Source organism: Astyanax mexicanus, chromosome 17 (assembly GCF_023375975.1).
Source record: "Astyanax mexicanus isolate ESR-SI-001 chromosome 17, AstMex3_surface, whole genome shotgun sequence".
NCBI lineage: Eukaryota > Metazoa > Chordata > Actinopteri > Characiformes > Acestrorhamphidae > Astyanax > Astyanax mexicanus.
In genome coordinates, this window is record NC_064424.1 from 6694958 (window position 1) to 6716670 (window position 21713).

At 39.9% G+C, this 21713-nt stretch overlaps 1 protein-coding gene across 2 annotated transcripts in view; it reads right to left on the reverse strand.

Moving 5' to 3' along the window:
• The window catches only part of nectin1a (nectin cell adhesion molecule 1a), a 66101-nt gene that overhangs the window by 16167 nt on the left and 28221 nt on the right, over positions 1 to 21713 (reverse strand). For both annotated transcript variants that reach the window (XM_022675997.2, XM_022675996.2), the window contains exons 2-5: positions 10956 to 11327; positions 5607 to 5906; positions 3769 to 3886; positions 2935 to 3086 (exon numbers count right to left, since the gene is read on the reverse strand). In XM_022675997.2, coding sequence (XP_022531718.2) covers positions 2935 to 3086; positions 3769 to 3886; positions 5607 to 5906; positions 10956 to 11327 — 942 coding nt within the window. The remainder of the gene's footprint in view (positions 1 to 2934; positions 3087 to 3768; positions 3887 to 5606; positions 5907 to 10955; positions 11328 to 21713) is intronic.

Consider the following 21713-nt stretch of genomic DNA (forward strand, 5'->3'; position numbering starts at 1 on the left):
AAAGCATCAGTATTTTAAATGCATTTGAGCTTAAAGGAGACATATTAGCTATACCTCTTTTTAAACAAGTTTCAATAGGTCTATGGTCTAGACTACCAAACATGTTCATGAAGTTTTTTGCACACAAACAGACTTATATAAAGTGAAATTCAGAATGAGCCATTTAAGGGCTCTGTCATTTTTTTGCCAATTAGCTGCTACTGGCTACACCTTTTAAGCGTTTATCACACGCTAGTGTTAGCATGTTCATGCTTTTCTGCGATAGAAGCACAAAACGTATTATTTGAAAGTGCTTATATCTCCCTCATATGCTGACTTGCCACAGACAGAGAGTAGGTACAGACAGTAGGTACAGTGGCTGATATGACATTTATTATTTTTTAAAGGTTAAATTCATGGTGTAACAGGTATGTGAAAAGCATGTAAACCATGAATTAATTGCCGAAGTTTAATTATAAAAGAGTGGAGTAAAGTTTGCAGTAATAATTAACTCAATCTCTATGCAGAGTTATATTAGTGTGTAATAACATATTGTAAAATTCACTGATTTGTCTGACATGGCTTAACTGAACTGGGTGTCTCAGATCAGAGTATTGGTTCTTTAGCTATTTGGCCAATAATTAACATTAAACAACACAGACCAATTAGCTGGATAAAACTAAAGGATCCACATCTTTCAGTATTGAGTATTACTATGTACATTCATCTTTAATCAGCATGTTTAAAGAAAACATAATTTCACCATGGAATATAGAATATACTAATTGGATTATTACTAAACAGCCACATCTTTAAAACAAATACGAATTACAATTTTAATACATATGAGCTCCTTACAATCACTGCTACTGTTTAGATAAGCACTATATAAACACACATTTCCCTCTTAGTGATATGGAATTTATCACAATTGTGACTTTTTTTCTCAAAAGATGCAAATGGCACCAGAATTATTATGCTTGTAATATTATGATTGCCACAGGGTTCACACTGCAGTATATCATTAAACCCAGTAATCATCCCATCTCTACCCTAAAGTTAAATCAGATTAGATTTATTACAAAAAGGGAAAAAAGGGGAGTGAAGGAAGGAAATAGGATGACGCTAGTATTTTCTGACAGGCATCTAACTGAACAACTCTTACTGAAGAGAGCAGCAGACAGGTGGCATCAAACATCATGCCAGATATTCATACCATTCCAGTTTCTGCAGAGCACACACAGCATTTCCACCAAGCAAGGACAGAACCATGACATCATGCAAAAAGCAGCGCGGCTTCGAGAACAGACAAGACAGATCACATCAGACAGAAGTGTTCAAACAGCAAACCATGCAGTCTGAAGGACGACACAGAGGAGGCAGAAATCAGAAGCTACTCCAGAAAAACTACATGAAATACCAGCAATAATTTACAGATGTTTCAGAGGCAGTTCATAAGAGGCATCGCAGTTTAGTGAACACAGGTAAAACCAACAGCATTCTCTTAGACTATGTTTGTTCACACAACAGGTTAAAGTGGCCCGAATCCGATTTTCAAATCAAATTCGATGCTTATTTCAAGCTGTTCACACTCTCTTTATAATATAACCCATATCTGACACAGGTCTGAACATTCTGCGCTGTGTAACTGTTGTGCATAAGCAAAACTAGAGATGTACGATATTGGAAATATTTAACATTGCACATTTTTTCATTTTTTTGTAACGATATATATCGCGATATATATAAGACAACAAAACAACAGTTATTTGCCTTTCAATCAGGCATTTAAGTGGCTTTATAAAAGATAAATAAGATTTTTTTCTGGGATTAAAAGTGTGAACTCAGCTGTAACTGGAAATATCTGCACCGCAAAATTGTGCTGGACTGAGGTGCACAACATTTTAACAGGTGCACGTGTCCAACCATGTGGATGGAGGCCATGCGGTTACCTAATGTTTACTCCTGCACCTCCTTCGTGCTTCTCAGGCAGCAGCAGACTGTCACTTACACAGATACAGAGACAGCGCTGTGTATCTAATTCTTGTGTCAAGAATCACAACATTGCAACATGACGTGTTTGATTGAATTGCCTTAAGTGACATTGCATGTCCTGCGATGTGACTATTGCGATGACAGTGCTCAAATTATATATTGTGCAGCCCTACACAAAACAGCATTGCTTCAAGTGAAGTTTAGGCTTCATCCTTGTCTGAATCTCAAGAGCTATGAATGAGTTCAGGCTGCAGCTGAGCCTATCTCCAAGAATTAGTTTGAGCCTTGCTAAGATACGAGCACATTATTTAGCCAAGGACAGACATTCTTTTCTATAGACTACATTTTTAAGCCTTTTATTTTCCTTTAATGATGCAGCCTCATTTTATGACTGTTCTCGACAATGTAATTTTACTTTAATCTTAAATTTTATTCTGTTTATTGTTGAGGTAAATGTCAGGTTTGTGCAGTGCAGCATGTCCGTGTGTGTGTGTGTGTGTTTAATGAGCTGGTGTGTTTGCACGCTGAGGGTGCACAGTGTGCACGGTTCTCCTGCATGGCTGACTGTTGTCAGAGTTTTAAACAGTCAGTGGTGCACCTGTATTTCCCACCACCAAAATAGAAACATGCCAGAAATTTACCTGAACACACCTTACTTCCAGACCACCACTGCCATCAGTGTAGATTTATTACTAAACTCACACGCTATTTTAATGGCACAGGGGCAAGGTGTGAAAATGGACTGTTAATGGGGTGTAAGATAGCAATGATCGTCTGTGTTTTTTATGCTGTTCAGACAGCCACACAAACAACATATTGTTTTACCTGCTGTGTGAACGTAGCCTTAGATACATCACACACACACACACACACACACACAGGAACAGGCATGCCAGGCAGCTGGGTGCATGCTTGTGGAAAGCACAAGCTATTACATGCAGTGAAAACATCAGCACTTACCTGAAACTGTGACCTCTACTGACGCTGAACCCGTTCCAATGCTGTTCGTGGCATCACACACGTACGTGCCTGCTATTCCATAGGTTATTGGACCTTTGAAGATTAGTGTATCATCTCTGAGTTCCACTGCATCCGGCATGGAGCCATTTAGACTGAAGAGAAAAAAAAAAACCTCTGAGCGTTCTTACAACTTGTTGAAACACATTTCTGTACACAGAATTACATAATACTGTATATAATAGTCCTTATTACAAAGTGATTGCTTTATGAATTGCAACACTCCTAATAAAGTGTTTCCTAAGCCTATTCAACGCTAGATATATTTTTTGAGTTAATATAGTTAATAATGCAGAAATTATTTGGCAACCATTTGCTTTAGCATATGTTGTGGACTCCCACAATAGTATTTTGTATGGTCTTAAGGTCTATGAAACAAATGTTCATTTTGATAGTACTATATGTATGATTTTATAACATGATTTAAGTCACAAATCTGTAAAATTTGGAAAATCAGTTAATCTCTATGTAACTATTTGGAAAAGCTAATGTAAATTACTTATCTACTTTTTAATCTACTTGATCTTAATTAAAATGTATTTATTTATTCTCTTGTCTCTTTGTCTTTTCCCTAAAACATGTTAATCTCAGTTAACTACAATTACCAAGAAAACTGATATCTGTTTTGATTTTAATACATTTTTAATGTGCATGCTACCACTTTTTTTTTTATAAAAAATCTATTATTCTTTAAGAAACTTAACCATATACCATATATTCCAATGTGAACTATTTTATTATGTGTTTCAGTGTTCTGTAGTTTTACACTGTACTTACTATCTCCACTGAAACAAAGAGATGGCTGGGTTAGCATCAGCCAGGCAGGTGAGCTGAACATTGTCTCGGTTTATATACCAGTTTCCATCAAATCCGTCAATGATTACCTCCGGCTCATCTGTGGGAAAAAGACAAAAGACAAAACAATTTAGATTTGAACATATACAGTATTTTTCTGAATAAAAGGGGTCTTTCCGAAAAATTTACAGTAAGTCTTATAATCTGGTGCACCTTATGTATGAATTCTACCAGTCAGGTATTAAGGAGCAGTTAAGCCATTCTGCTAAAGTACAGAGTTTAAGGGTGAGTTTTCAGTGAAGTTTCTCCAGCACTAAGGCTGGGTGCAGCAGCATTAGCATTAGCCGCTAACTGCAGCGCTAGCTCTTTCACAGTTCAGAGGCGAGTATATTGGACTGTAGTCTGCGTGTTTACCATGTTAAAACAAGCTACGTGGGACAAACCGCTAGCTGATAGCTCCCTGGCTTAACGAAACACTCAGGGTTCCTAAGTCTAGTGCTGTCGGGCGGCATTTACAGACCACTATTGCTGCAGCTAGCGGCTAATGCTAATGCTGCTGCAACCAGCTTTAGTTCTGGAGAAACTTCACTGAAAACTCACCCTTAGACAAAATATTGGAAATCTAAGCTTACTGTAAATAAACGGAAGTGCTTTACTCACCCAAATAAAAGGTTTTCAGGAGAGAAATCTGTGTATGTTAACATCCAGCACTCATTTGACATTGAAAGCAACTTTTTTTTTAAAGAATTACAGTTTTATTTACCTAAGCGCTTCGCCCAGCTTCTCTATTAGAAGGAAAACATGGCGACACCCTTGCTCACTTCAATGTAGGCATCCCTACTAGTATCGCTTAATGTGCCTTATAATCCAGTGCATCTTATGTATGAAAATAGACCAGAGAATAGACGTTCATTGGTAGTGCGCCTTATAATCTGGTGCGCCTTATAGTCCGAAAAATACATCTTCAAAGCAAATTAACAGTTAGTATGAACAGTGTTTCTTTAGAACTACAAAGCTCATATCTACAGTATGTTGCACCAATTTTTATGTTGTAAAAAATGTTGGTGTCTTAAAAACGCAATTTTATATACATTAAAAATACAATTTTCCTCAACAGCATTAAAATGGCATGCAAAATCAAGTTCTTATGGTCAGTGTTCTCTGGTCTGCCCTTTAGTAGAAGCCTCCAGTAACACACGTTATACATGGTCAAGTAAGTTCAATTCAGTTTACCCAGAATTTTCCTAAAGTTTACAGAAGTTAACAGAAATTTACTCTATTTTTTGAGAGAGAGAATGTAGACGCTTACACTGTATGTTGAGGTTACTGATCTTTCTAAGAACTTAGTTTTAAAGCTTTTTAAGCATCAATTACACATCGCACAGTTGGATTTAGAGTGTGTCGTGTGTCTGTGGTATCAAGAGGGACCAAAAAATATGCCTTACGCATTTTGAAACAAAAAAAGGCAGGTGCTTATTCTCTTAATTAATCATGGGTGTGGTTAATTTGGGGCGTAACGTGAAATAAACCAATCAGTGTGACAGGTGAGCTCTGACTTTGGTGCGTTCGTATCTTAACAGCGTGGCGCTTTTGTGCGTCTCAGCAGAGGATACTGAGCTGCACGTTCACACTGTGAAGATACACCAGCAGCTCATTTAAGAGAACAGTAATGTTATTTTATTCTTTATTCTGTTTATTGTTGAGGTAAATGTCAGGTTTGCGTGGTGCAGCGCATCCGTTCAGTTCAGTTTACTCAGAATTTAACAGAAGTTAACAGCAGTTAACAGAGGTTTACTTATTTAGAAAATGTAGACACTTACACTGTATGTTGAGGTTAACACTGTCAGTGTACTGCTCCTCGTTGTAGGTGGAGATACAGGTGAGCCGCTGCTGGTGCGTTTCTCGGCTAGGCACCACTATGTAGTCACTGCGCACTGTGATCGTTCCATCAGCATTCCTGATCTCCTCAGTGTTCACCTCTCCGTCCAGCTCAGTGTCCCAGGTGATCACACTCGGCGGCTTTCCATTGGCTGAGGTGCACGTGGCCACTGTCATTTTCAGGTCTTTAGATCCTGCGACGATGGTGGGTGTGGACAGGCTCATCTGGACCATAGGGCGAGCTGCAAAATAACAGGGGATCAAGGATGACAAGCAACATCAAGTTTCCTTCAACATGTCAGACTCCTACAGCAATAAACTGTAAAAACTTACTATTGGAATACCTTTAGGGTTTTTTTACTTTTATTTGATTAAAAATTTGATTGAATAAGAAGAGCAGTTTCCAGAACTGATGGCTGAACAGACAATAAGCTTATGTTTAGTCTAGATTTATCGTACAATAAATGAATATGACCTCAATAATATTTAATAATCGTGATATTGTTTATGGTATTTATTTGTATGTTTTTTTACACATATAACAGTGAACAATATTTTAGCCAGTCATGCTTTAATAACTGACTCCATACACACAGTGTGGACTAAAGTAGGTGATAATTAAAATTTTTGCTGTCTTTAAAAAGTGTATAATTACTTTTTTATGCTATTCTGTTATCATTATGTGGCTTAAATCATAGTCTTAAAATTACAAACATATTGTGTATCGCAATAATTTCTGGGACAATATATCGTCCACAAATAATTCTTATTGTGACAGGCCTAGTTTAGACATTAAAGATGACAGTCAATAGGGGTGGGAATCGTTTACTATCTCACGATTCGATTCGATTCCGATTTTGGGGGCCACGATTCGATTCAAAATCGATTTTTGATTCAAAACGATTTGATTTATAAAAATTTCTGCTTCTGGCTTATGAATCTTATTGAAAAAAGCCTCCAAAATATACACTGGTCCTGAAGCAGGTAATGTGTTACAAAAACAATAAAATGTGCAGGAATGTGGGTCCTCAGTGACAGAGGAATCACTGGGATATCACAATGACGTTAATGAACAATAAATAAATAATAAATAACACTGATTTATTACCAGGCTACTAGCGGTGGTGTGTAGGTGACGCTGCTGGGCTGATGTGATGATAGCACTGGAGCGCTAAAGTTCAGGAGCAGCTGCTGATTAACTAGTTAATTTAAGGTCGTTGTATTTCTTCAGAAAGGGAGCAGGAGGTGGAGAAATTAATTCATATTGTCCATTCCTTAATTCCTCTGTGATGAGGAGCTGAAATTAGCTCTGATTAGCTTATTGTTATTTTTCCGTTCCGCCTTAAATGCTGCAGCCCGCTGCCACCTGTAGCGTTATTTAAGGTGGAACTGGAAAGTTAGCTAGTTAGCTAGCTAACAGTTACTGAAACTAACTACTAGCGATCTTTTTTATGCTTGTTATGAAGCATTCTGCCATAAAACATTAAAACTACACGTTAATCTAAGGTAATATAATGCTTGTTCTGCCATCTTACCGGTGATTCTCAAACACCTACGCTCTGTGTGTGTCTGGAAGATCTCCGTTTGAAGGGACAAGCGCTATCCCCAGGGTTGCCAGGTCCAACAAAAATACCCAGCCCAAAATCAGTCTAAAACCCGCCCCTCAGAATCGATTTTGGGACATTTTAAATCGATTCTGAATCGTAGTAAATGAGAATCAAGATTCTTATGTGAATCGATTTTTTGGCACACCTCTAACAGTCAATATCAAATTTGCAACAATATCTCCTATCCTTTAGATCAGGGGTGTCCAAACTACGGCCTGCGAGGTATTTTAAAAATAAAATGAAAGTTGGCCCGCTATTAAGCAGGTTTTTGTAATGTGAGATTAAAAGTTTGACTATAGGAGTCGCTATCAATTAAACCCAATCTAAAACGCTCCTAATCTTCTTTCCTTCCTTCACAAATTTCAGGCACATTGGGCACAAATTACTATTGTTTAACCGAGAGACCTTATGAAAATAAACATCAATTTGAAAAATCTAGTTGAATAGTTTACACAACACTGTCAAAGATGGATAAAGATAGTAACTCAATAAAATGGTGTTTAAATGATAAGAATCAAGACAGTGTATTATTGTAAGTAGTATATTTCATTATATGTTTTATTACAGAATCTGTGGCCTGTGACTTCACATATATTTCTCCTTCTGACTCTGCAGAAAGTTGGTGAACTCTGTGCACTATGCTCCTCAGCATCCGCTGACCCCGCTCTGTTATTTTACAGAGCAAAGAGTCGCTGTTGTTCCCAGTCTCTTCCACTGTGTTATAATATCACTGACAGTTGGCTGTGGAATATTTAGTAGTAAGTAGTGAAATTTCACGACTGGACTTGTTGCAAAGGTGCAGCATCCTATTACAGTACCACAGTGATGGAGTTCACTGAGTGAATATTTTTGGCAATATAATGTATTTCTTACAACACAGCACGGACATGTAAAAGCTTTAAAGGTTTTATTTATACGACTGGAACACTTTCAGTTTTTTTTTTTTTTACATTTGTTTAATTTGAAATTTGATTGAATGTGAAAAGGATTTTAGTGAAAAAAGTTTTTTTTTCCAGAATTGATGGCAGAATAGGCAATAAACATATTAAATTAATGATGACACTCAATATCAAGATTGCTTCAAAATCTCTGGAGATATTTTCTACAGCACAGCAGTGATCTGTAAATGCTGCAGTGGTCTCATAACACTGCTATTTCTTCAGTTTCAGTGAAATCAGATTGAAAATGATGAGCATTTTAGTTTTTTCCAGAAAGAAAATGATGAAGATGATTTTCCTCTAAATGTGCAAAGTTTCCAGTAAAATCTCCTCCCTCCAGCTGAATCTTGGCTCCTTAATCCCCAAAATACAGCATAAAGCCAAGAAACAGAATGTTGTCTGTGTTCCAAATTTGTGTTGTGAGCAAAACATCATAAAGTCAGGTCAGCCGTGTCACCAGTTCAGAAATGTATCCAGATTATTCCTGGCTAAACTGTGAAGAGTTTTACGTGTTCATCTCCGCAACCAAAATACCAATGTATACAGCTCACCAGTCCGCCACTTGGCTCTGTGATTAAACCTGACTGTGGGACGTTACACTGGTTAGCGGCTGTCAGAATCAATGAACGTTTTATGGTCAGAATAATTAGATCCATATCAAATAAATTACCATATCATCCCCAAAATAACAGATAATGCATTCATAATTAATAACAGGAATCTACTGTAATGTGTGATGTAAGTCCTGTTTTATAAAACTGCAGCTGGTTTTGTAACTGGAGTGTTTCTCCTGTATTACGGTACTATAATACTGCGTAAGACTGCCTAAGAGTATCTCTCCAATAGTTTACATAATTTTCTCTGCACTGCAGATCACCCTGCTAAGAGCTAAATCCCAACAGATCCATGCTAAAGATTTGCTAGTTTGAGGAATCTACTTTGTATCACAAAAGTGAGAACACGCCTCACATTTCTGCAGATATTTAAGTATATTTTCTTATAGGAAAACACTGACAAAATGACACTTTAACACAATGAAAAGTAGTCTGTGTTCAGCTTATATTAACATTATTACATTATTACATTAATATAATAATTTCTAAATCACTGGCAACAAAAGTGGGTACACCCCTAAGAGACTACACCACTAAATGTACAAATTGAGCACTGCTTGTCATTTTTTCCTCCAAAATGTCATGTGAATCATTAGGTGTTACTAGGTCTCATGTGTGCATAGGGAGCAGGTGTGTTCAATTTTGTAGTACAGCTCTCATACTAATCACTGAAAGTTCCAATATGGCTCCTCATGGCAAAGAACTCTCTGAGGATCTTAAAAGATGAATTGTTGCGCTACGTGAAGATGGCCAAGACTACAAGATGTGTCAGGTGAGGGTGCAGGGAGGACGCGGAGGCGGACGCAAATGCAAACAAAAAGGGATTTATTAAAGAAAACAAATACAAAATACACATGGAATAAACTGAAAACAGGACTGAGGAAACTGGGGAACACATAGAGCACTGACAGACGATAAACGTACATGGATCGACACCGGGGAAATGGAACACGGACCTTAAATAGAGGTGCACACACACAGGAAACAGGAAACACCTGGGACGAAGGGGCGGAGCTACAAATGAACACAGGTGAGTGGAAAAACACTGGGAATGAAACACAGAGGAGCCGGGTCACATGAGAACATACAGACAAGAGAACAGACAGGACATGACAAGATGTCCATGTCCAAATGCTGTCTTTGAAAGATAACCGCAGGAGTGCTGCCAGCATTGCTGCATAGATTGAGGTGGGGGTCAGCCTGTCAGTGCTTAGACCATACATCGCACACTACATCAAACTGGAAGGCAAGACGAAAGCCTCTTCTGAAGTCTGTACACAAGAAAGCCCGCAAACAGTTTGCTGAAGACATGTCAACAAAGGACATGGATTACTGGAACAACGTCCCATGGTCTGATGAGACCAAGATTAATTTGTGCATGTGTGGTGGCAATCAGGTGAGGAGTACAAAGTTAAGTGTGTCATGCCTATAGTCACGCATGGTGGTGGGAATGCAGTGGTTTGGGGCTGCATGAGTGCAGCAGGTGTTGGGGAGTTACATTTCATTGAGGGACACATGAACTTCAATATGTACTGTGAAATACTGAAGCAGACCATGATCCCCTCTCTCTGGAAACTGGGTCGCAGGGCATGATAATGTGTTCCAGCATGATAATGACCCCAAACACACCTCTAAGACGACCACTGCTTTATTGAAGAGGCTGAGGGTAAAGATGATGGACTGGCCAAGCATGTCTCCAGACCTAAACCCAATAGAACATCTTTGGGGCATCCTTAAGCAGAAAGTGGAGGAACCCAAAGTCTGGATTATCCACCAGCTCCGTGATATTGACATGGAGGAGTGAAAAAGCATTCCAGTGGCAACCTGCAAAGCTCTGGTAAACTCCATGCCCAGGAGAGTTAAGGCAGTTCTGGCAAATAATGGTGGCCACAAAATATTGACACATCAGGAACTTTCACTAAGGGGTGTACTCACTTTAGTTGCCAGTGTTTTAGACATTAATGGCTGTATACTGAGTTATTAATTTACACTGTTATATAAGCTGCAAACAGACTACTTTTCATTGTGTCAAAGTGTCATTTCGTCAGTATTTTCCCATAAAATGATATACTGAAATATCTGCAGAAATGTGAGGGGTGTATTCACTTTTATGATACTGTATATGAGCCTACCGTAAACGGTAAGGTTGACCATGCTCTCCCTGTTGCCAGCAGGGAAGGTGGTGTACTCGCAGATGTATGCAGCCTCGTCAGACAGTCTCAAGTTATTGAAGATGATGGTGGTGTCCTCCAGGGACGGTGTTCTCTGGCGCACTGCTGGGTTCTTGAATCTCACACGCTCCTTAAAGGGCTGCAGCACAGACACCCCCAGGGCTGGGTTAGCAATGGCCACGTTCTGCTTGGTTCCATTGGAGAACTTCTGCCAGGTTACCTGCGAGATCTTCACAGGTGGGTTACTGTTGATGAACTCGCAGCGCAGCTCCACCTGTGAGCCCACATATCCTGACCGGTCACTGTCCATCTGCACCATCTGACCGCTGACACCTGAGACAGGGGAGTAAAGATGACATAAAGATTACGTCACTTTATTAAACTTAGAGAACAAACATTAATGCTTAGAATCAGCATTCAAAAGTTATTCAGATTGCTTTCATTTAAGTATGAATAATAATGATAATAATAATAAACTTTATTTTATAAAACACCTTTCATATATTAAAATGCTGCTCAAAATACTGTACGTACAGAGCAGTAATCAGATCAATTATTAAAACTAAAAATAGAAAAGGAAATACACAGTAAAAGTAAAGTAAAATTAACAATTAAGATTATTCTATTAAGACATAATAAAAAATAAAATTACATTAAATATTAAACACTGTAAAACTGTAAAAAGTCCAGTCAAGAAGTTTGGACACACCTTCTAATTTAATGTTTTTATTTTAGTTTGTAAATGAATACTGAAGTCATCCAGACTATGAAGGAACACATAATGAATCATGTAGTAACTTATAAGTATCAAACAAACCAAAAATACTCTGTGAAGCATTTAGGTGGCTCTATTATCTGGGGGGCTGTTAACCTGCGGTTTCTGAGGCTGGCACATTGCGATGCTCATTGCTATCTTACACCTGGTTCTGATGAAAGCCAGTTTCATAATAACATTTTTGTTGGTGTTCGTGACTGCAGCTTGAGGATACTTTTTCTTTACTGAGTTGAGTAGTTCTTGCCATAATCTGGATTAAACATTACTCAAATATTCACTATTCACTGTATACCTGTAACTCTGCCTCTTCACTACTTTACAACTGATGCTCTCAAACACATTAAGAGACAGGAAATTCAAGTAATTAACTCTTGATGAGTTCAGCACAGCTGTTAACTGAAAGCCTGAATTCCAGGTGACTCTACCTCATAAAACTGACTGAGAAAATCCAGCCAAGATGTGCAAAACTGTCATCTAAGCAAGAGGTGCTACTTTTAATATAAAATACAAAACATATTCTGGGTTATTTAACACTTAATTTTTTTTTCATAGTTTTGATGACTTTAGTATTAATAGTATAACTAACTATGCTCTCTATCATGAAATTGCATTTGGTCTGTGTTCTTTAAGCAATGATAACAAGCTAATGCTTAGGTTATAGTTGTAATGATTTCAGTATTTCTGTAATTCTTCTCTAGTAGCTATTCCTGCCACAATACAGGTCTCACCTGTGAAAGTCCTTCTTCACCTGCAAATACTATACTGTAAATCTGTCTGTCTAAAAATAGGAGGATTTAAGAGCTCCTGGCCCAATGAAACACTGAAAGGGACTCCCCCAGCCAGTAAGCTGCTGTTCAGCTCTGTGAAGGGCAGCTGTAAACACAGTTAGTGTTTACCTGCATGACTGCGCGTACACGCCGGCGCTCGTATGCGTGCAGGTCTGCTAAAGCCACCGTGAACACAGATTAGTAAACAACTTAAACACAGGAGCCAATCTCCATCCAAAAATACGGCTGTGCTGTGCTGAGACAAAGCCTCTTATATAACCTTAACACTAGATTGTTCTCTCTGTTCTTTTCTTTATTTTGAGAATGACATCCGCTGGGAGTGGGAAAGGCTGAGATAAGTCAGTATGCCATGCACTATTTATGTGCCTTAAGGGATGACAAACCAAATAGAAGAGCTTTTCAGCATTTCAACATTTCAGCAATTTCTGCTTTTGTTTGTAGGACTGCAAAAGTGAAGCAACTGGAGAGTTGAGGTCACACGCCAAAAATGATCTTTATCTGATCTTTTTATGATCATAAAGAGATTAAAAGTAAATATTATTAACTATTTGCTAATAACTGGTGGACACAATTAAAGATACAATAAGCTTTTACTATATTCAGCAATAAACTGATTGAAAAATATAAAACACCAAAAAAGAAACAAAGTTGAGACAGTAGTGTTTCTTCTTCAGTAAGAACTAGGGCTGAGTGATTTGGCAGGTCCATCAGTATCTGTACCCTTGTTTTCCGCACCCATATCTTCATAATGCATGCAGCACAGGGTTTTGCAATGTCTTGTTGAAAAATGAATAGCAGCATATGTTGCTCTGAGATCTCAGTGTACTTTCCTGCATTAATGCAGCATGGCAGAAGTATACTGATGCACCTCCATACCAAAACATATGCTGATAACAGTCTGGATGTTCCTTTTTTAAATCTTTGGTCCAGAGATCAATATATCAATTTCTTCAAAGAAGATCTGTAATACTGATTCATCTGACCACAATGCACTACGTTAACACGGTAAATGGTTCATCCCAGATGTCTCAGAGCCCAGAGAAAAAGAACATGGTTAACATATAGCTTTTGCAGGTAAATAGTATTTGTGACTGGAAGTGTCAACTTTTTTTTTATGTGGTAATGGATGTACATTGCCAGTCAAAAGTTCGGACACACTTAAAATCCAGTGTTTTTTATTATTTTAAAATGTTGTGCATTGTAGATTGGAACAGAATTTATTTAAACTATGAAACCAGAATATGTTTTATATTTTTAGATTCTTCAAAGTAGCACCTCTTGATTAGATAGAGACAGCTTTACACATCTTGGCTGGATTTTCTCTGTCAGCTTCATAAGGGAGAGTCAAATGGAGTTCAGGCTTTCAGTTAACAGCTGTGCTGAACTCATCAAGAGTTAATTACTTGAATTTCTTGCCTCTTAATGTCTTTGAGAGCATCAGTTGTAAAGTAGTGAAGAGGTAGAGTTACAGGTATACAGTGAATAGCTCTATTTGAATCATTTTCTAATCCATATTATGAGAAGCAAGAACTACTAATCTAAGAAAAGAAAAATTATCCTTAAAAACGTTATGAAGAAACTGGCTTCAGGACTGACCCAGGAAAGGAAGAGCAAGAGTTGCCTCTGTTGCACAGGACAAAATCATCAAAGTTACCAGCCTCAGAAACCGCAAGTTAATGGCTTAAAGCTTTGGGGGTTGCACAGTATATTGTTAATTAATTTAAGTGATAATTCAAAGAATTGCTGTGTCTTGTAATCAATAAAATTAGCTAATGATTGTCAAAAATGAAAAAGCAGCAAAAATGCACAAAGCCAAAAAGCATTTACAAAAAAATGAATAGCCCTCATATTCAAGTAGCATCCTTTAATAACACTCCAGTCTAGTTGATATCTGGGACAGGCATTTAATAATGCTAAATGATGTTTATAAATCTGTGGGTGCTACAGAGCATTCACTACTAAATAAATGAGCTGCACTGGCAGGGATTTTATTTCGGCCTACATTAGTGCAGACAGTGGGGTGCAGTCGCTCGGCCTGGCTCCACGGCTGTTTCTAAGTGGATGCATAAATACAGAAAAGCTGTGTTGATACAGGGTGGGGGATGGGGGTGGGCCCACTACCACTTCTACCACACACATGTAGCCTGAGGGCGTCGGCCACTGCAGCAGATTACAGCACTCAGTCAGGATATTAAGGTCCAGGATGGGATCCAACTGCGTGGGAGAGGACATCAGCCCTCTGCTGGCTGGAGCAATAATACCTGAGCCATTACTGACATTTCATAACCAGGGAGTTCATAGGGACACGATCTGCACTTGCACTTTAAATTTAACTACTCCTTCCTATATTCATTGTGTATTTCTCTGTGCTTCTTCTTCTTATTTTTCTTCTGTAAATATCAGTGTACATATTTGTTCATATTTCTGTGTATACAAGTGGTGTCAACTGACAAAACAAATATTACAAAAACATTAAGACTTTTATTAATATTTATTAAGTCCTTTTTAATTGTGAACATTTAAATATAGATAAAATAATCTATGCTAAATTTGCAAAATTAAGTTACATTTATATCAGTGGTGTCAATTGCTTTAAAAAAATCACTATTATATCACTATTAAATCACTGTTAAAATAATGATACAAATATCGAATGTTGGTACTTTACTGTATTTTAGGAGGGAGACAGTACTATTTGTGTAATACATCCTTTTTTGTCATATTTGTGTCATTATACCAAGTTAAACCTGAGAGTCTATTTGTAATTTTCTCTCAAAACATAGACCAAATTTACCAATTAAAGATGAGAGGCAGATAAAGGACACACAACCCCACAAGTCGATGAAGATGAAGCAAGATGTGGTGAGAGTTTCTCAGCCCTCGGTAGGTGGAGACTAGAGTCTTAGGGTATTTTCACACCTGTAGTTTGTAATGGCTGGGCCGGTGGGCGAATGCTCCTTGGTGGGGGGAGAGGCTACTGGTAGATGGCTATTTGCCCTGTCCTCCATAGAGAAACACACGGGAGACAGCCGGTGCAGTGTAATGAAGACCATTTATTGGGCTGGGGAGCACCCACAGTTCACCCATCACAATCCAGGATAACACAGTAGGCAGAAAACACAGGCTACAACCTAGAGCTAACCACCATGCGTCCATGTCGGATCATATCTCAACTCTCTCTCCCTGTACGTACAGTATTAGAATTCTAGTGCGCATGCGCCTCATCTAAGGTACTTAAAGTGACCGTTACAAGTTGTGAAAGTTTCTATGGTCTGGATCAGTTGTTGAGTTTGTTTATTTGAAGCGTTTCTCTCTTTGTTTGGTTTGTTTTCACACAGGCACAAACCTAAACGCACCAAAATACTCACCAGCAAACCAGGCGAGCACATTGTCTTCTCTGATTGGTCAGATAATTATATTCTGTGTGTATATTTGTGCAGTGTGAAGCTGCTTTAACACAGAATGCCTAAAAGTTGCCGCTGCGCTTCCAAACAGTATTTTTTATTGGACGTGCAGTGCAGCTGTACACGTAGTAAACAGAGTTGTGCCGCTGCGAGTAGTAAGCGCTGCACATACCGCAAGTGTAAACTGCATGGAACAGAGACAGCTTTTGTCCATAGTAATTAGTGTTATCTGGCTAATATATCGGATTAAACTGCGCCTTATCAGCAGTTTAGCTCAAATGAAAGGAGTATATTTGATAGCTGGGTCGGATCGAGAGTGGATCACGTTCTCACCACAAGTGAACCGCTCCAGAGTTCGTTTGGGACCGGACCAAGACCACCTCGAATAGCTGGTCTCAGTCCGGTTGTTTTGATCTGCACCAGAGTGTAATTACTGTTTTCACACCTGCTCAATCGAACTGCATTATGGGTACAAACCAACCAGTCTGTTTTAACTGGACCAAATAGTGCTGGTGAGAAAATGCCCTTTGAGTAATTTAAATTAACACATTAAATTTCCAAACTAATTGCATGGGTTAAAGGGTTAACATTGACAGTAAGCAGGGTAAGCCCTATTGTTACTGAGCTGTGTCTCGGCTAGCGGAGCCAAGCAGCAGCGGTGGCCTTATATTCAGGAGAATATAACAGAGTGCCTGACTGAGATATGCCATATCAGGCAAAAATACTAAAAGTCTCTGAACTGAGCCAGGCAGCGGTTGGTCTTTCCAGCACTGGGTTAAGTCAAAAAGGCTGTGTTTTCATACAGACTACATTAACTTACATAGACCAGAAGCTACTCTGCCAATAAAACAACTAAAGGAAACACATCACATAGAGCCTATACCCCCTACAACAGGGTGCAAGTCAATCACACACACTTATTTAATCACACAAAAGTTCCAGCACTACATGCAACTACAAGTCACCCTCCCCTGCTTGTAACAGTGATGCCTCCCTTCCAGATGCACTGAACTCCTTCTACGCAAGGTTCGAAGCACAGAACTACACGACAGCAAGGAAGACTACACCTCCTCCAAACGACCAGGTACTGTGCCTGTCCTCAGCTGATGTGCGGAAAACTCTACTCAGAGTCAACCCACGGAAAGCCCCAGGACCAGACAGCATAACTGGCAGAGTGCTCAGAGGATGTGCAGAACAACTCACGGATGTTCTCACGGACATTTTCAACATCTCTCTGAGTACTGCAATCGTGCCGACGTGCTTCAAGGCGACCACCATCGTCCCTGTGCCGAAGAAGTCTCAAGTGTCCTGCCTTAATGACTACCGTCCCATTGCACTTACTCCCATCATCATGAAGTGCTTTGAGAAGCTGGTCATGAGGCACATCAAAAACCAGCTCCCGTCCTCACTGGACCCTCTGCAGTTTGCGTATCGTCCAAACAGATCAACAGACGATGCCATCTCTACTGCGCTCCACCTGGCTCTCACCCATCTGGACAACAAAGACTGCTATGTTCGAATGCTGTTCATCGACTTCAGTTCAGCATTCAACACCATCATCCCTCAGCATCTGATAGGAAAACTGAGCTTGCTGGGCCTGAACTCCTCCCTCTGCAACTGGGTTTTAGACTTCCTGACTGAGAGACCAAAATCAGTCAGGATTGGAAACAACACCTCCAGCACCACCATACTGAGCACCGGCGCCCCCCAGGGCTGTGTGCTCAGCCCACTGCTGTTCACTCTGCTGACTCATGACTGTACTGCAAAGTACAGCTCAAACCACATCATCAAGTTAGCTGATGACACAACTGTAGTTGGCCTCATCAGCAAGAACGACGAGTCAGCTTACAGAGAGGAGGTGCAGTGGCTGACGGACTGGTGCAGAACCAACAACCTATCTCTTAACGTGGATAAACCAAGGAGATGGTTGTTGACTTCAGGAGAGCTCCAGGTGTCCACCACCCGCTGAACATCAACGGCTCTGCTGTGGAAATTGTGGATAACACCAAGTTCCTCGGTGTTCACATTGCAGAGAACCTCACCTGGTCCCTCAACACCAGCTCCATAACCAAGAAAGCCCAGCAGCGCCTCTACTTCCTGCGGAGACTGAGGAAAGCACATCTCCCACCCCCCATCCTCACCATGTTCTAGAGAGGCACTGTAGAAAGCATCCTGAGCACCTGCATTACCGTCTGGTTTGGGAAATGCAACACCTCAGACCGCAAGACCCTACAGCGGATAGTGCGGACAGCTGAGAAAATCATCGGAGTCTCTCTTCCCTCCATCACTGAGATCTACACCACACGCTGCATCCGCAAAGCCACCAGCATTGTGGACGACCCCACCCATCCCTCACACGGACTCTTCGCTCTGATGCCGTCCGGCAGAAGATACAAGGGCATCCGAGCCTCCACTACTAGACTCTGCAACAGCTTCATCCACCAGGCAGTCAGACTTCTCAACGCACAGAGACAGAACTGAACCCCCACCCCACCCACCACTCACCCAACACACTCGCACAAAACTAAACTGTACACCCCCCCCCCCCCCCTTTACACAAAACTAAACTGTACACCCGCCCCCCCTTTACACTCACAAAGAACTGAACTTCACCCACACACACACCCAGTCAGCACACAGAGGCTGACATGACTTTATTTGCTGCGCTCTTAAAAACTATAAACTCTACCTCAGTAACTGCTGTGATTATATATGTTCTATATGTTACAGTATGTCACACATCTCTGCACCTTATCCCCACTATACACTTTATTATACCGTATCGGTACTGCACTGTCCTGTCTTTAAATTGTCTCGTCTTTTGTATTTATTGTATTTATTGTTATTTAGTGTTATAATTTTATAATTTTATGTTGCACTGTCATCACTCCTGCACTTTATGTTGTCTATTGCTTGTGGTTCTATGTTGCACCATGGTTCCGGAGGAACGTAATTTCATCACACTGTGTACCTGTACTCAGATGTAATGACAATAAAAGCCTCTTGACTTGACTCTTGACTTGAACACACCAAACTTCTCACACTTCTTGAAACTGTGCCCCCAGGGTCTCTGCAAATCAATACAAAGCTATTCTGACTGACATAAGGAGAGATATCTGTCCCAATGGGGGGCAGAAGGGGTCACTGAATGGTTTGATGAGTATGATAATGTAAAACATAAACTTTTAAGACTTTTACAGTCATCAGATTTCACGTTTTTAGCTTTTTCAGCAAATCAGCAGCAGATAAAGCAGTTCCTCTGCTTGAATGTGAACATTCAAACTGAAGAAACTCTCAACATGTGGTCTGAAATTGTGCTGACAAAAATGAAGTACAATATGAGGTTAAAAAACAAGACAAATCTAATGCAGAGATAACAAAACCTGCACTATTGTGCTCAGCATCACCATGTCTCTACATAGGCAGTATCGATGTCAGCTAAATTAATAAGGTCATATCCATGTATTGAACGATAAGTCGATAAAGTAATTATCGGGACAGGCCTACTGTGTAATGTGGAACTCAGCAGGAACTCTGCACCTTTATACTTAACATTATCCCAAAGATAATACATGTGAGGTCTCTCCCTAAGCTCTCTCTCGAGTCTCAGAGCAAGATTATACTCTCAGAAAGGGCAGGAGGAGCACACCTTCAAAAGCTTCATCTCTAAAGTGTAACTATTTTTAATGTACGTATAGCCTACTGACTGCAAAAAAAGCTATTTTACTGTGACAGTATTGCTAGTATGAGGATATCACTACCTGGTTGAATATGTGAAATAACACAAAAATAAATAATATTAAGTGATGGTAACATCAGTTTTAAAACTGCACATACTATCATCAAAAATATGAATTCATTTTGCATTTTAAAACTAGTTGTTTGGGCAAATCTCAATCAATTGACGAGCTATAGGTTCAGGACTCTATTTAATCCTCTGGGAGAAATAAATGTTTCTTGATGTTTCTATTATAATATTATTGTGATAATAGAGTGCACTTGAGAAACTCATTTTCTGCCTCTTGCTTTCTCTAACTGTGGGTCTGTCATCTGCCTCTTATCTGTAACTAGTGGAGTTGTGTGTCTATTTATGGGCTCTTTTCCACTGCAGGGTTGATGAGCCCGGTCACCAGCATTGCTAATGCAGCATTACAGATGTTGTATGAACCCAGTCACCAGCATTGCTAACCTATCATTGGCAATGTTGGTCAAGGCCAGTCACTGGCATTGCTAACGTATAATTTGCGATGTTTGTCTAGGCCAGTCACTGGCATTGCTAACCTATCATTGGTGATGTTGGACGAGCCCGGTCACTGAAGCATTACAGACATTGGATGAGTCCAGTCACTGGAATTGCTAAAGTATCATTGGTGATTTGGACGAGCCCGGTAATTGGCGTTGTTAACGTATTATTGGCGATGTTGGATGAGCCTCGTCGCCGGCATTGCTAAAGTATCATTGGCTAATTTGGACAAGCCTGGTCACCAACATTGCTAATGCAGCATTATCGATGTTGGATGAGTCTGGTTACCAGCACTGCTAATGCTGCATTACAGACATTGGATGAGCCCAGTCACCGCCATTGCTAACGTATCATTGGCAATGTTGGACGAGCCCAGTCACCAGCATTGCTAAAATATCATTGTTGATGATGGACAAGCCCAATCACCAGCTTTGCTAACATATCATTAGTGACGTTGGATTAACCCCCCGGTCACCAGCTTTGCTAATACAGCATTGGCGATGTTTGACGAGCCCAGTCACTGGCATTGCTAACATATCATTGGTGATATTGGATGAGCCCAATCACCTGTGCTGCTATTGTATCATTGGCGAAGTTTGACGAGCCCAGTCACCGGCATTGCTAACGTATCATTGGCAGCATTGGATGAGCCCATTCACCTGTGCTGCTATTGTATCATTGGCGATGTTTCATGAGCCCAGTCACTGGCATTGCTAACGTATCATTGGTGATGTTGGACGAGCCTGGTCACTGAGGACTTACAGACATTGGATGATCCCGGTCACTGATATTGCTAATGAAGCATTTGCAACGTTAGATGACCCTGGTCACAAGCATTAATAATACAGCATTATTGACGTTGGATAAGCCCAGTTATTGATATTGCTAATGCAGCATCAGTGATGATGGACAAGCCTGGTTACTGCCATTGCCAACATGACATTAATGATGTTGGACAAGCCTGATCACCAGGATTGCTATTTTTATTGAACACCATGTTGAGCATCTTCAGAACTCCCATTCATGTTTTAAACACTGACCGATCTCCCCCTCGTCAATGTCCCCCAATATCTTAAAATACATTTTACAAACACTTTTAAGTGTTTAAGTAAAATTTAAGTAAGCGCAGCTGCAGTCATTTACAGCAACCATCCGAACACTGAACATTTTCACCATTTATCCACTGACTACAGAGACACATTTAATCACATTTAAACCAAATTTAACAGTCATTACATGCATCAGCTTCAGTTCAAATATAAAATACACTGACAGATAAAGCTAATTCGAGGAAAGCTACGAGAATGTAATCCTCATAACCACTTCCACGAGTACTTTTAAACTCGACAGAGGCTAAGGCTGGATTTGTCATCCAGTCGTGATGACCTGGCAGGGGCCGGGAAGGCTGCGCATCGCAAGACGGTTGTCATGGTGCAGAGGACACAGGCTAATGAGAATTGAAAGCCCTCCGTGAAGCAGGACCCTGGCCCGCTTCCAAACTGCCGCTGC